The 12919-nt window shown below is 46.5% G+C and overlaps 1 protein-coding gene across 1 annotated transcript in view; it reads left to right on the forward strand.

Moving 5' to 3' along the window:
• The first annotated feature begins 8651 nt into the window (after positions 1 to 8651).
• The window catches only part of LOC146175401 (xaa-Arg dipeptidase-like), a 35865-nt gene continuing 31597 nt past the window's right edge, over positions 8652 to 12919 (forward strand). The window contains exon 1 of the mRNA XM_084580744.1: positions 8652 to 8883. Within this exon, the coding sequence (XP_084436870.1) occupies positions 8652 to 8883 (232 nt within the window). The remainder of the gene's footprint in view (positions 8884 to 12919) is intronic.

Consider the following 12919-nt stretch of genomic DNA (forward strand, 5'->3'; position numbering starts at 1 on the left):
CCCCGATTAACAACGCAGGTTGCCTCTTTCGGTCTGTACTTTGCGGTTTATCACGTCGCATTACACGTAGATTTGATTTCTGCTGCCCTGAGGTATTTTAGCACCGGTGTCGAAACGCAGATTTTTGAGCATGAAACGTTACTGGTTGCCGGCGCGGCGCCGGGTTGCACAAGAACACGTACGGCCGCCAACCAAAAGTAACACGTACGCGAACCTGAACGACGTTACGTGGTGGCCCACAGTGCCTACACGTTGCGCTGTCTCTTCACCCCGCGCTTTCCCACCTCACCCTCCACGCTTCACACCGCGCTAGTGTCGTGGTGGAGCCATAAGGCTATTCTTTATGATTCAGCCCTGAAAGGATGCAAAATCAATCTCATGGAGCACCAGAGAGAGTCGCACCGAAGCTGGAATGAGATGTCCTTCAACACGATTTCCCTTTCTTCAATTTCAGTTTATACTTATATCATCAACAATGAAATCGACTGATTTTTGAGCCTAACTACTGCAGCTCTAAAATCGGCTGCCTTTCCTGCTTACCTTTAAGCCCGGCAGAATTCAAGTCGAACTCAGTCTCTGTAGCAGTCAGCTAAGCCAAGTGTGTCGACATCATGGTACACTTTGGTGCAAGTGCAAGCTGCTCCATCCACTCTCTCTGTATAACCTAAGTTGGCAGTTGCTTTATGACCTTTTTCTGTAGCAGAAGCAAAATTTAAATTCTTCTCTGTTCTATCCCCCATATTAGCAAATAGTAGTGAAGATGCGATTGAATGTTTTTATAACCATTTTGGTGATAAAAGCCTAAATTCGTTTAGAAGGTCAACTGGCCAAGAAATATTTTTCTCACTTGATTATTATGGTCAGTCCACTATAAGAAAGGCTGTCAGATTTTCGTTTCTGAGGGAAGCGTGCCGTTCATATACTGATTCTTGGTAAGGACTACATTGCCCCTGATTGCGTGTAGCGATAGTTTTCCTGCTTCGTCCTGTAATATTTGAAACCGTTACAATGGCCGTGCTCTGGCCGATAGGATGGTCCAATCCGACGGCAGCACGTTAGCAGGGCCAATGAGAGAGCTTGCTGCGCTCTTGCTTCAAATATACCGCGGGGCGAGAAGGGGTTCACCGCCAGGGCAACGGCGCCGAGCTATGTGGATGCTCAGCCCATGTTGAAACACGTCGCTTCTCTCCCCTTGGCACGGCACGGCTCGCCTTCAGTACACCAATGTCTTGCAGAGCAGTATCCAAATTTTGTGAAGGAGGCGTTCGCCGGAGAAGTTTGGCGTCCGGCTGAATTTCTGGTCGGCTTTGGCCGGGCACAACAGTAGTGACAAATTTGAGGCAACGCAAATCCTTTCGCACTGTTGTGGCGAGCGTCTTTCTCTCCCTCTACATTTTCTTTCTCCTCTATTTTCTCTTCTGTCTGCACGAGGCAGCGGAGGTGGGTCAGCTACAGAGCCAGTAGCAGGCTCGTGCATTTTCTTTTCCTTCTTCCTACAGCCACAACAACAACAAGGTGGTAAAATATTTGAATGAAAATGTTTAGGAGGTTGTAGCGGCGGTAGGAGTCCTCAATGCGGAACCCCATTGGCGTAGGCTGCTGTCCGCGCTCTTTCGATGAGTTTTTTTACCCCTTGCGTCCGAGCTGGTCAGAGCCGCCTCCCACCTCTCCTGCGTTAGCTGGTTATCAATAGTGACATTCTGATTTCGCTGGCATGCCCACACCATATGGTAGAGGTCCGTCTTCTCCCCGCAGAATTTGCATTGTGAGTCAAATGACTCTGGATCTATTGCGTGTAGTCTTCGTGGGTTGTTAAAAGTGTTGGTCTCTAGCTTGCGGAGGTGTACCTCCTCCCCTTTGTCTAGTGTCTTTGCCGGTGGAGGGTAGACCCGGCGAGATAATCCTAAGTGCTGAAGTATTTCAGTGTAGGTTAGCAATGGGGTAGGAGGTTCCACGAGATCCGTATTGGGTGCCCGGGGGAGAAATGATCGGGCTGAGGCGTGTGCGCACTCGTTCCCTGGGATGCCCTGGTGACCTGGTGCTTATACTAAGTGCTTATGCGTGGGTTGGTAGCTACGGGTGTAACTATATATATATAGTTACACCCGTGGCTACCAACCCACGCATAAACACTTTATCTTCCCCCTTAGGTAATTGCGATATGAATCTGTAAGAATGTATTCTGAGGTAGTGTGTGTTGCAGCTAGGGCAATCGCCACTTCTTCCGCAGCCAGTGTATCTTGGCTGGATATATTTCGTCCATCCACTGTTTGATTGCTGAAAATCGGGGTGCATATTCCTCGGCGATGGAGTTCCCTTGAATTGTCCTCTCCATGAGGCTGGGGTGTCGCTTGATGTTACACGGCGACAAAGAGACGCTGATCGTCATTTGAGTGCGGCGAGCACGACAACTAACGAAGATTCCGAACGCAGAAAAGAACGATACAATGAGAGGAATCGACACAAACGAGCAGTTGGGACCCCTAAGCAAAGAGAGGAGCGCCAGGCGAAACGACGAAAAGAGGCTCAAAGACGGCTTTTAACTACCACCAGTTTTAACAGCGAGCAGAGTGAAAGGACGAGGCCATCGACGACGAACTGAACAGTCGCCGGTGTAAAGATTCCACATTGAAAGCGCGGGAAAGCGCTGGTGCTACAAAGATGTTTAAGACTGAGTTTGAGGACAATGCGTTCGGTTATGTATGTGACAATTCTGCGAAAGACTGTGGCATCTACGAGATTTAATACCGGTAAGTAATGCCATGCGCGTAACATGGCATCGCCGAAGCTTTTCGCTTCTGATATCCGGGCTTAACCGAGCTAAGCCCCAGCCATTTTTTTTCTTTCTTCTCTACTTTCTCTCTTCTGTCCGCACGAGGCAGCGGAGGTCGCTCAGAGCTGGCACGTGCATTTTCTTTTCCTTCTTCCTACAGCCACAACAACAACAACGGATAATTTTGATCCCTTGTCATTCTGTAACAGAAACTAAGCAGATATCGGCTTAATAATTGGTTCACAGCAAGGGAAAGGCGCAGTATCTGTCACACTTTTTTCTGTGAACACTTGAACCGCTCCACTTATTTTTGTGATTTAGTAAATGGCCCATTTGCAATGTAGGCCGCCTTTTAGTCCTTTTAATTTGTTTGTTTTTCTAACGTTGGCAATGCTATATCGCATGAACGCTTTCTGATACCCATCCATGGCCATGAGCCTTCCCTTTCAATAAATGACAATCAATCAATCAATCAATCGGTATAGCCCTTGCATAGTTTGGTGTGTCCTTGCGTGTGTCATTGTTCATTGGCAGCGCTCAGTGTGCGTGTTGGTGTAAACCTCCTATTGGACCGGCGCAGTCGTGTGCACAGCAACAGCTGCGTAGCAGAAGCGAGGTTTCATGCAGCTGGAGCCAGATTCGCCGCAGCGTGCATAAATGCATATATATGTCACTGAGTGCGTGTTGTGGCTTGTTTCCTTGCAGTAGCATTCATTCTGATGCTTGGAAATGATCAGTGAAGGAAGCATATAACGAAGCAATCCCATACCGAGAGGCGAAGCATAATTACATTGTGCAGAAAATGCGAGTTGGTGCCATTTGAATAAGTGCAAAGGAGGAGATAGACGTGGACAGGATACGCAATCCGCAGAACCCACAAGCGGCGCTCTTTTAGAGAGGAAGCCGCAATATAGTGAGAAGACAGTTGTAATCGAAGATGCATGGGGCTCGTGGGTGATGGTGAAGTTAGAAGACGTCCAAGGGAAAGGAGGCTAGCAGCGTTACGATGCGAAAGCTAACCGTATTGCTCAAGATGACCAAAAGACCAATTATATGAAGTGAAATAGATCGGTTCTTTTGTCTGGTTCGTGCGGCGCTGTGCTGTCAGCATAAGTATATATACACATATAAAGTTTGATCAGTGGTGCAGCGGTGGCGTCATATGCACTTCCCTGAACCGCACAACACTGTGTATGAAATGTTCTCGTACAGGATTGACTTGTATATCTGCATTGTTAAACTGCATTCTGGTTTTCCACAAGCTGTGGAGGCCCAGGAGCATTTTGTATCAAAGGGAAACTCCTCTGTATTAGGAAAAGGTAAAAATCGTATGCCATATGCATCTAGAGGTAGCTCTTTTTTTAAAGTTCTCTGAAGCACATCCCAGAAAAAAATGCCATAGGACACTCCCCGAGCAGCCACAATGGATTCATATGCTTGACAGTTTGGTAAAACCACGACCTCCTCTATAGAGGAGGTCGTGGGTAAAACTGAAAAAGTTTTAACCCGCCGTGTCACGCGAAAGTGTGCTGGCACGTTTTATTGTTCATCGTCTTGTTTTGAATGTCCAAGTCGGCAATAAAGAAAAAAAAAAGGTGCAGCGGTGGCGTAGCGGTAGAACATCCGCCTCGCATGCAAGAGGACCGGGGCTCAAATCCCGGTGCCGCGCAATTCTCCACCGGATGAAAAAAAAAAAAAATCCGCGTGTCGATGGAATTGCATAAACAGGTTTGGGGTGCCACCTGATGCTGGTGAACACCTCCGGCAAAGCACTCCCTCACCAGAACAGGAGTTGGCCACCCTGGTGCAGTAATTGGCCGCAACCTCTCATGATAAGCTCCATAAAACCCCGGCCCTCAGTCACCAGCGGCTGCGTAACAACTGACCACGGCGGCGATCAGACATGTGATGCAGCAGGGGGTGCTAAGGATACCTGGCTCCGCTGGACAGGCCGCCATTGGAGACTGACCTTGGCAACGTTTAATGCTAGAACCCTAGCTAGTGAAGCTAGTTTAGCAGTGCTGTTAGAGGAATTAGAGGGCATGTCATAGGGCTTAGTGAGGTTAGGAGGACGAATGAGGCATATACTGTACTGAAGGATGGGCATGTACTGTGTTATCGAGGTTTACCAAGAGGCAAGAACTAGTAGTAGGTTTCCTTGTCAATAAGTATATAGCGGGTAATATAGATGAATTCTATAGTATTAATGAGAGGGTTGCAGGCATCGTAATTAGGCCTAATAAGCGGTATAAACCGAAGATTGTACAGGCCTATGCACCTACATGTAGTTATGATGACCAGACAGTTGAAAGCGTCCACAAAGATGTAGAATCGGCAATGCGAAAAATAGACTCAGTATACTGTACTAATGGGCGACTTCAATGCCAAGGTGGGGAAAAAGCAGGCAGGAGACAAGGCAGTAGGTGACTATGGCATTGGTTCTAGGAATAGCAGGGGGGAGTTACTAGTTGAGTTTGCAGAGCGCAATAACTTACCAATCATGAATACCTTCTTCAGCAAACGGAAGAACCGGAGATGGACATGGAAAAGTCCTAACGGAGAGACTAAAAATGAAATAGACTTTATGATGTGTTCAACCCCCGCCATTATGCAAGATGTAGAGGTAATCGGGAAAGTGCGATGCAGTGACCACAGGATGGTGAGGTCACGAATTAGCCTAAATCTGAAGGAGGAACGCAACAGATTAGTAAGAAAGAAACCCATCAACGAGTTAGCGGTGAGGTGGAGGGCAGAAGAGTTCAAGATCTCGCTACAGAATAGGTATTCAGCTCTAACTGAGGATGGCGACATTACCCTAGAGGCAAGGAACAATAATTCCAGATATCATTACTGAGTGCGCGGTAGAAATAGGCGGTAGGATAGTTAGAGAGGGTACCGGTAAGCCGTCTAAGGAGACGAAAGATTTAAGAAATGCCAGAGTATGAAAGCTTCCAATCCAACAGACCAGATCGAAATGGCCGAGACATCAAAGCTATTCAATAAGCGCAAGGTGGCCGATATAACGAAGTATAACATGGCGAAAATTGAGCATGCTGTAAAGAACGGGGAAAGCCTTAAATTGGTAAAGAAGAAATTGGGCATAGGCAAAAACCAGATGTATGCGATAAGGGACAAGGCGTGCAACGTCATCACAAATATGGACAAGATAGTCAAAGTAGCCGAGGAGTTCTATACAGATCTCTACAGTAGCCAAAGTAGTCAGGACCGTAATGAGATTGGCGGTAGGGAAAAAGTCAGACGTTCCACCAGTGACGAAGGACAAGGTCAAGAAAGCACTAGAAACAATGAAAAGGGGGAAATCAGCAAGAGGATCAGATAACTACAGATTTGCTGAAGGACGGGGCGGATATCGTGTTAGAAAAGCTAGCCACCCTGTATACGCAGTGCCTGATGTCATCGACGGTACCGGAACCATGGAAGAATGCAAAAATTATCCTCATTCATAAGAAAGGGGACTATAATGACCTTCAAAATTACAGAACAATCAGCTTACTGTCTGTTACGTATAAGGATTTACTAAGGTAATTGCTAATAGAATCAGGACTATACCTTAGACCGCAATCAAGCAAAGGATCAAGCAGGTTTTCGGAAACGTACTATCTATCATATCCATACCATCAATCAGGTGATAGAAAAGTGCTCGGAATATAACCAGCCCTTATACATAGCATTCATTGATTATGAAAAAGCGTGTGACTCAGTTGAAACCTCGGCGGTGATGCAGGCATTGCGAAATCAGGGGATAGACGAGCCGTCCGTGAAGTGCTGGAAGATATATATGGTGGCTGCACAGCAACCATAGTTCTGCATAAAGAAAGAAACAAAATTCCCATAAAGAAAGGTGTTAGGCAAGGAGACACAATCTCCCCAGTACTATTCACAGCTTGTTTAGAGGAACTATGCAGAGACTTGGAATGGGAGCAGTTAGGGATAAGGGTAGATGGAGAATACCTCAGTAATTTGCGATTTGCTGATGACATTGCCTTGCTAAGCAACTCGGGGGATGAACTGGAAATAATGATTGATGACCTAGACAGGAGAAGTAGAAAGGTAGGCTTAAAAATCAATATGCAGAAGACTAAGTCAATGTTCAACAGTCTCGGGAAGGAACAGCAGTTTACATTAGGTAGCGAAGTACTGGAAGTAATAGGCGAATATGTCTACTTAGGACAGGTAGTAACCGCAGATCCGGACCATGAAAAGGAAATAACAAGAAGAATAAGATTGGGATGGAGCGCATTTGGCAAGCACTCGCAGATTATGACTAGCAGCTTACCGGTATCGCTGAAGACGAAAGTATACAACAGTTGCATTTTGCCTGTACTCACCTATGGGGCTGTAACTTGGAGGCTAACCAAGAGAGTTCTACTTAAGTTGAGGACAACCCAGAGGGTTATGGAACGAAAAATGGTAGGGCTAACATTAAGAGATAGAAAGCGTGCTGAATGGGCAGAGAAATAACTCAAGTTAGCGACATTCTAGTCGAAATTAGGAAGAAGAAATGGACATGGGCAGGACATGTAGTGCGAAGAGAGAATAACAGATGGTCGCTGAAGGTAACAAACTGGATTCCAAAGGAAGGAAAGCGTAGCAGGGGGCGGCAGAAAGTTAGGTGGGCGGATGAGATTAACAAGTTCACAAGGGTCAAGTGGATGCAGCTATCACAGAACCGGGTTAAGTGGAGAAATATGGGAGAGGCCTTCGCCCTGCAGTGGGTATAGTCAGGCTGATGATGATGATGAAAGTTTGATCAGAAAAAACACTTGATGCGTATGGTTTTTAGTGCTTGTTTAACATGTTTATGGACCGGATCTTAGTAGGTTCAACATTGCTGCTGTTGCTACTAACGAAGGTGCTATGAAGGCTCGTAGGATAGCTTATTAGTACTTCTCCATTGTATCCGTTCAACGGCGCCAATTACGACCAGCATGAGCGGTGCAGTGTCTCGTAGTACTTACATAATAATTATTTGACTGAATTCAAGGTGATTTATTCATGAATGCACCAAGAATACAAATAAACTATGTCTGCACAAACTACAAAAGAAGCGCACGTAAGCTGCTGCTGTGAAAGTTTAGCCGCCGACTATCCGCAATACGGTGTAAAAAAATATGTTTAGTTCAACTTATCCTTGGCAAACTCCATTTGGTTTGCGTAGATCAGGATTTCACTGCGGTTGTTTGTAGTGCATTTAAAAGCAAACATAAATTTCCAAATACGCAACGTTCTGTAATAAATAAGCATGTGAAAATGGTCGATGTTCTTGGTTCCTCATTTCCAAGGTTCATGTTCCAAGGTTCACTAGACAGCGTCCTCCATGCTATGTGCGTTTCGTTCAGTATATAGCTTGCCAGCTTTGGCCAGCTGCCTATAACAATCACAAATATGTGCGCGACTTTACATTTCATGTTGGCAACAGACATGGCTGCAATACAGTCCTGCCTTCCGGTTTCCAGAAGACGAGGTTGCTTTCAACTGGAAACACAGGTGCGAGCGAGAATAGAGAGGCCGTAGAGAGAAGGGTTATGAAGGAGGGAAGGATACAGTTTTATATATATTTTGCTTTTCTCACGTATCACTGAGCCCACATGCATCGACTGCGTTTGAAATTACAGCAGTTCAAAGCAAAGTTGACGACTGTGCACTGCGCAGAGTTCTATTTTCTTTGCTGACAGTTACAAAAGGACGGAGGAAAGAGACCAGAAGATACTGAAACATCAAGTGCGTGGTGCATGTTTTTGTGAACGTGACAATCGACAAACAAGCTGCTTCACGAGATTTGACGGAACTTCCGAACCGGTGATTTTGTTTTCACTTATTTGGCTCTTCCGACGCCTAACTCTGGGAGATTTTTATCATGTCTGTCGAGGATCTCACTGCTCTGGTGGACAGGGCGGTGGAGAGCCACGCTGAAGACCTCTGGAAGCTGAGTTGTTTTCTCTGGAAGCATCCGGAGTTGGCACTGCACGAATTCAAGGCCCACAACGTGCTCTGCGAGTTCCTCGAACAGCGGGGCTTCAAGGTCTGGCGTAGTCACCTCTTGGATACTGCGTTTAGGGCTGAATTCCACGCTCCTGGAGGCACGCATGGTACGTAATGCTGCATGACTTGCTTTGTATCACTTCAACTCGCAGCTCGCGGTGCATTGTCGCCGTCTGTTTGGAAGGCCATTGCATGCTGTAACTGGTGTAGGGTAGGTTGCGCGTTTAAATGCAACAAGGAACCTGGCACATCAAACTAAGCCACTAAAATGTGGTGATCGGTGTAACTGCGAATTGAAAAGGGAGAATTACCTATGTCGGTGCCTCAAAATTTAGAAGAGCGAAGTCTACAAGAAACTGCACGCCTATGGTAGCCTAGGAGCAAAGTTCAGTTAGCACCTTAATCTTCAACTCAGATTTTTGTAAACCTTTCGCAAGCTGCTCTTCATGAACAGCATCATTAATTACGATGGTGGCTGTTAGTGCGCCGTCTCGGTGAATGTACGTCAGACGCAACACTGAAAACTGCGAAAGCGTCCCCAAATTGTGACAGATACTGCTCCTTTCCTGTGAATTAATTATTATTAACCCCAAGTTCCACATATAAAAAAGCAGGACCCTTACGCGTCAAGCGCGCGCTTTCGTCTCTGAGAGTCGGAATGAGTAAGGCCCAAAGCCGCGGTGGTGCAGTGGTAAGACGGCCGCCTACTGTGCCGGAGTTCCCAGGTTCGATCCCGACCGTGGCGCCTGCGTTTCGATGGAGGCGATACGAAGTGGCGTCCGTGTGCATGTGCGATGTGAGCGCACTTGGCGTCTTTCTCTCCTTTTTTTTTCTTGTCTATTCTGTCTGCACGAGGCAGCGGAGCTGGCTCAGCTACAGAGCCAGCAGCAGGCCCGTGCATTTTAACGCGACAGCGTTAAGGAGCTCGTGTCGCAGAAAAGTCGTCGGCGTTGGCGGCGTTGGCCGTGAGCGATAAATCCCGGCATGCACTTCATAAATAAAAAGCAACTTCCAAGATGGGCTGGGTGGGAATCGAACCAGGGTCTCCGGAGTGTGAGACGGAGACGCTACCACTCAGCTACGAGTTTTTTTTTTCTTTATTGTCTGTTTTGAGTTCACATCAATTCAAAAAAGATCCACAATAATGGTAAAAACTTGCAACAACCAGACTTCGGCTGTCACGAAAGGTTTCAAATTTTTTGAGGACAGCCAGTTCATCGAGCACACTGATCCAGTCAGGTGGATCAGAAAGCACCCGATACGTTTCTCTAAGGAGCAGCACACTCTCGATAAAGTTCTCGCGTACAGAACGCGTATTGACATCTGCATGTTGCACTTGCATCCTTGTTTTCCACAGGCTGTGGAGGCCCAAGACCATGACTAAATCCAAAGGAATACCCTCACTCTCGACTGGAAGGAACCGTATGCCATACGGATCTAACGGAAGGTCTTTCTTTAGTGTTCCCTGGAGAACATCCCAGTGAAAGACTGGGTCCCAGCAATCCAGAAAGACGTGCTCGATTGTCTCTGGTTTTTTGCAAAGGAGACAGTCTGTTGTCCAGGGAACGAATAAGCCTCTTTCATGTAACCAGGTTTTAACAGGTAATGTGTTGGAATGTAGCCTAAAGAAGAACGTTTTAACTGAAGGCCTAACTGGCATCTTTTTCTCACGCTTTAAGACATCCTGTCCGGGGCCTCCACGGTGTGGTGCACGGTAAATCGGCAACGGTATCATCACATCCAGAAGATCTTTGTACAGCTTCTTCTTACACACTTTGTTCAAGTATTCCATTGAAAAACGCGCATGCAACATTCTGAAAGACAAGACAACTTCGCGCATGTACCCTTTTAAAGCGCCACTCATATTCTCACCAGAACAGACAACGTATTCTGGAAGCATTTTACACAGTCGTACTTGCATGACCCCCCTTCATGGACCACTGCCTTGTCGTGGCGGAGGGGCTTGCGAAACTCGATGAAGTCGTGAGCTCTGCTGTGTAGGGCCACCCAAGATAGACAGGTCACGGCAGAGAGTTCTGACAAAATGTGATGCACTGGAGAAGGTAATGGCAACCCACTCCAGTATTTCCTGCCAAGAAAACCCTATGGCCAGTCACAATACCATTATCGATATGGCGCCGGAAGATGAGCCCCCCAGGTTGGAAGGCGTCCCACATGTTACTGGGGATGAACAAAGGGCGATTCCTAGTAGCTCCAGGACGAATGAAGCGGCTGGGCTAAAGCCAAAAGGACGCTCAGTTGTGGATGTGTCGGGAAGCGACCGGAAAGTCCGATGTTGCAAGGAGATATATCACATAGCAACATGGAATGTAAGATCTATGACGCAAGGTAAACTGGATATCGTCAAGCGAGAAATGGACAGATTGAACATTGATATCTTGGGTATCAGCGAGCTCAAGTGGACCGGAATGGGAGAATTTAACTCCGGCGACCATTATGTCTTTTATTGTGGGCACGAATCCAAGAGAAGGAATGGGGTCGCTCTCATAGTAAACAGAAGAATGGGCAAAGCAGTGCTAGGGTACAACCCCAAAAACGACCGAATGATTTCACTTCAGATCCAAGGTCACCCTTTCAACATAACAGTTATCCAAGTCTATGCACCGACCACTGCTGCTGAAGAAGCTGACGTTGAGAGATTTTATGCGGACCTACAATGCCTTTTAGACCGCACCCCATCATCAGACGTCGTTTTTCTCATAGGAGACTGGAATGCTAAGGTCGGGAGTGAAGAAATATCCGGAATTACAGGCAAGTTCGGTCTTGGTGAGCCAAATGAAGCTGGGCAGAGGCTAGTAGAGTTCTGTCAAGAAAACAACCTGACCATAGCGAATACTCATTTTCAACAGCACAAGAGGCGCCTGTACACATGGATTTCACCGGACGGTCTGTACAGGAATCAGATCGATTATATTATTTGCCGGCAGAGATGGAGAAGCGCTATACAAGCAGTAAAAACAAGGCCTGGGGCCGATTGTGGCACCGATCATCAGCTTCTTGTTGCCAAAATTAAGCTTCGATTGAGGAAAACGCAGAAAACTAGAAGGCCTTTCAGGTATGATCTGGATCAGATTCCATTAGAATATGCTGTGGAAGTGAGGAATCGATTTCAAGAATTAGATCTAAAAGACAAAGAGCCCGAAGAGATGTGGACTGATGTTCGTGATATAATACAAGAAGTTGCTACTAAGGTAGTTCCTAAGCAAAAGAAATGCAAAAAAGCAAACTGGTTATCTGAAGAGGCTTTGCAAATAGCTGAGGAAAGGAGGATGGCAAAAAGTATGGGGGAAAGAGAAAGATACAAGGTTCTCAATGCGGATTTTCAGAAAATAGCAAGGAGAGATAAGAATGCCTTCCTGAACATACAGTGTCAAGCAGTTGAGGACAACAGCCAATTAAGAAACACAAGAGCTCTGTATAAGACAATCAAAGATATCAAAGGAAGCTTCTGTGCTAAGCTGGGCGTGATAAAGGACAAACGAGGTAAGGACCTCACTGAAGCCTCAGAGATAAAGAAGAGGTGGCAGGAATACACAGAAGAACTGTACAAGAAGGACCCGGATGTGCAATCCCAACATAGGACGGTTGTGATTACTGATCTCGAGCCGGGCATCCTGAAGAGTGAAGTTGAATGGGCCTTAGCCAGCCTTGCTAAGAACAAAGCAAGCGGAATTGATGGTATTCCAGCTGAGTTGCTTCAAAACCTCAACCACGACGCTGTTAACACACTGCATACATTATGTCAAAAGATTTGGACAACCCTGCAGTGGCCACAGGATTGGAGGAGGTCAGTTTACATCCCCATTCCAAAGAAAGGCAGTGCCAAAGATTGTTCCAACTACCGCACGATCGCGCTTATTTCGCATGCTAGCAATGTGATGTTAAAAATCCTGCAAAGTAGGCTGCAGCAGTATGTGGATCGGGAGCTTCCGGACGTGCAAGCTGGGTTTCGCAAGGGCAGAGGAACTAGAGACCAAATTACCAACCTTCGCTGGATCATGGAAAAAGCAAGAGAGTTCCAGAAACCCATTTACTTCTGCTTTATTGATTATGCGAAAGCGTTTGACTGCGTAGATTACAGCAGATTGTGGCAAGCTCTCCGAGAGATGGGAGTTCCAATTC

The sequence above is a fragment of the Amblyomma maculatum genome, chromosome 10 (assembly GCF_055883805.1).
Source record: "Amblyomma maculatum isolate TAMU_Amacu chromosome 10, ASM5588380v1, whole genome shotgun sequence".
In the NCBI taxonomy this organism is placed as follows: domain Eukaryota; kingdom Metazoa; phylum Arthropoda; class Arachnida; order Ixodida; family Ixodidae; genus Amblyomma; species Amblyomma maculatum.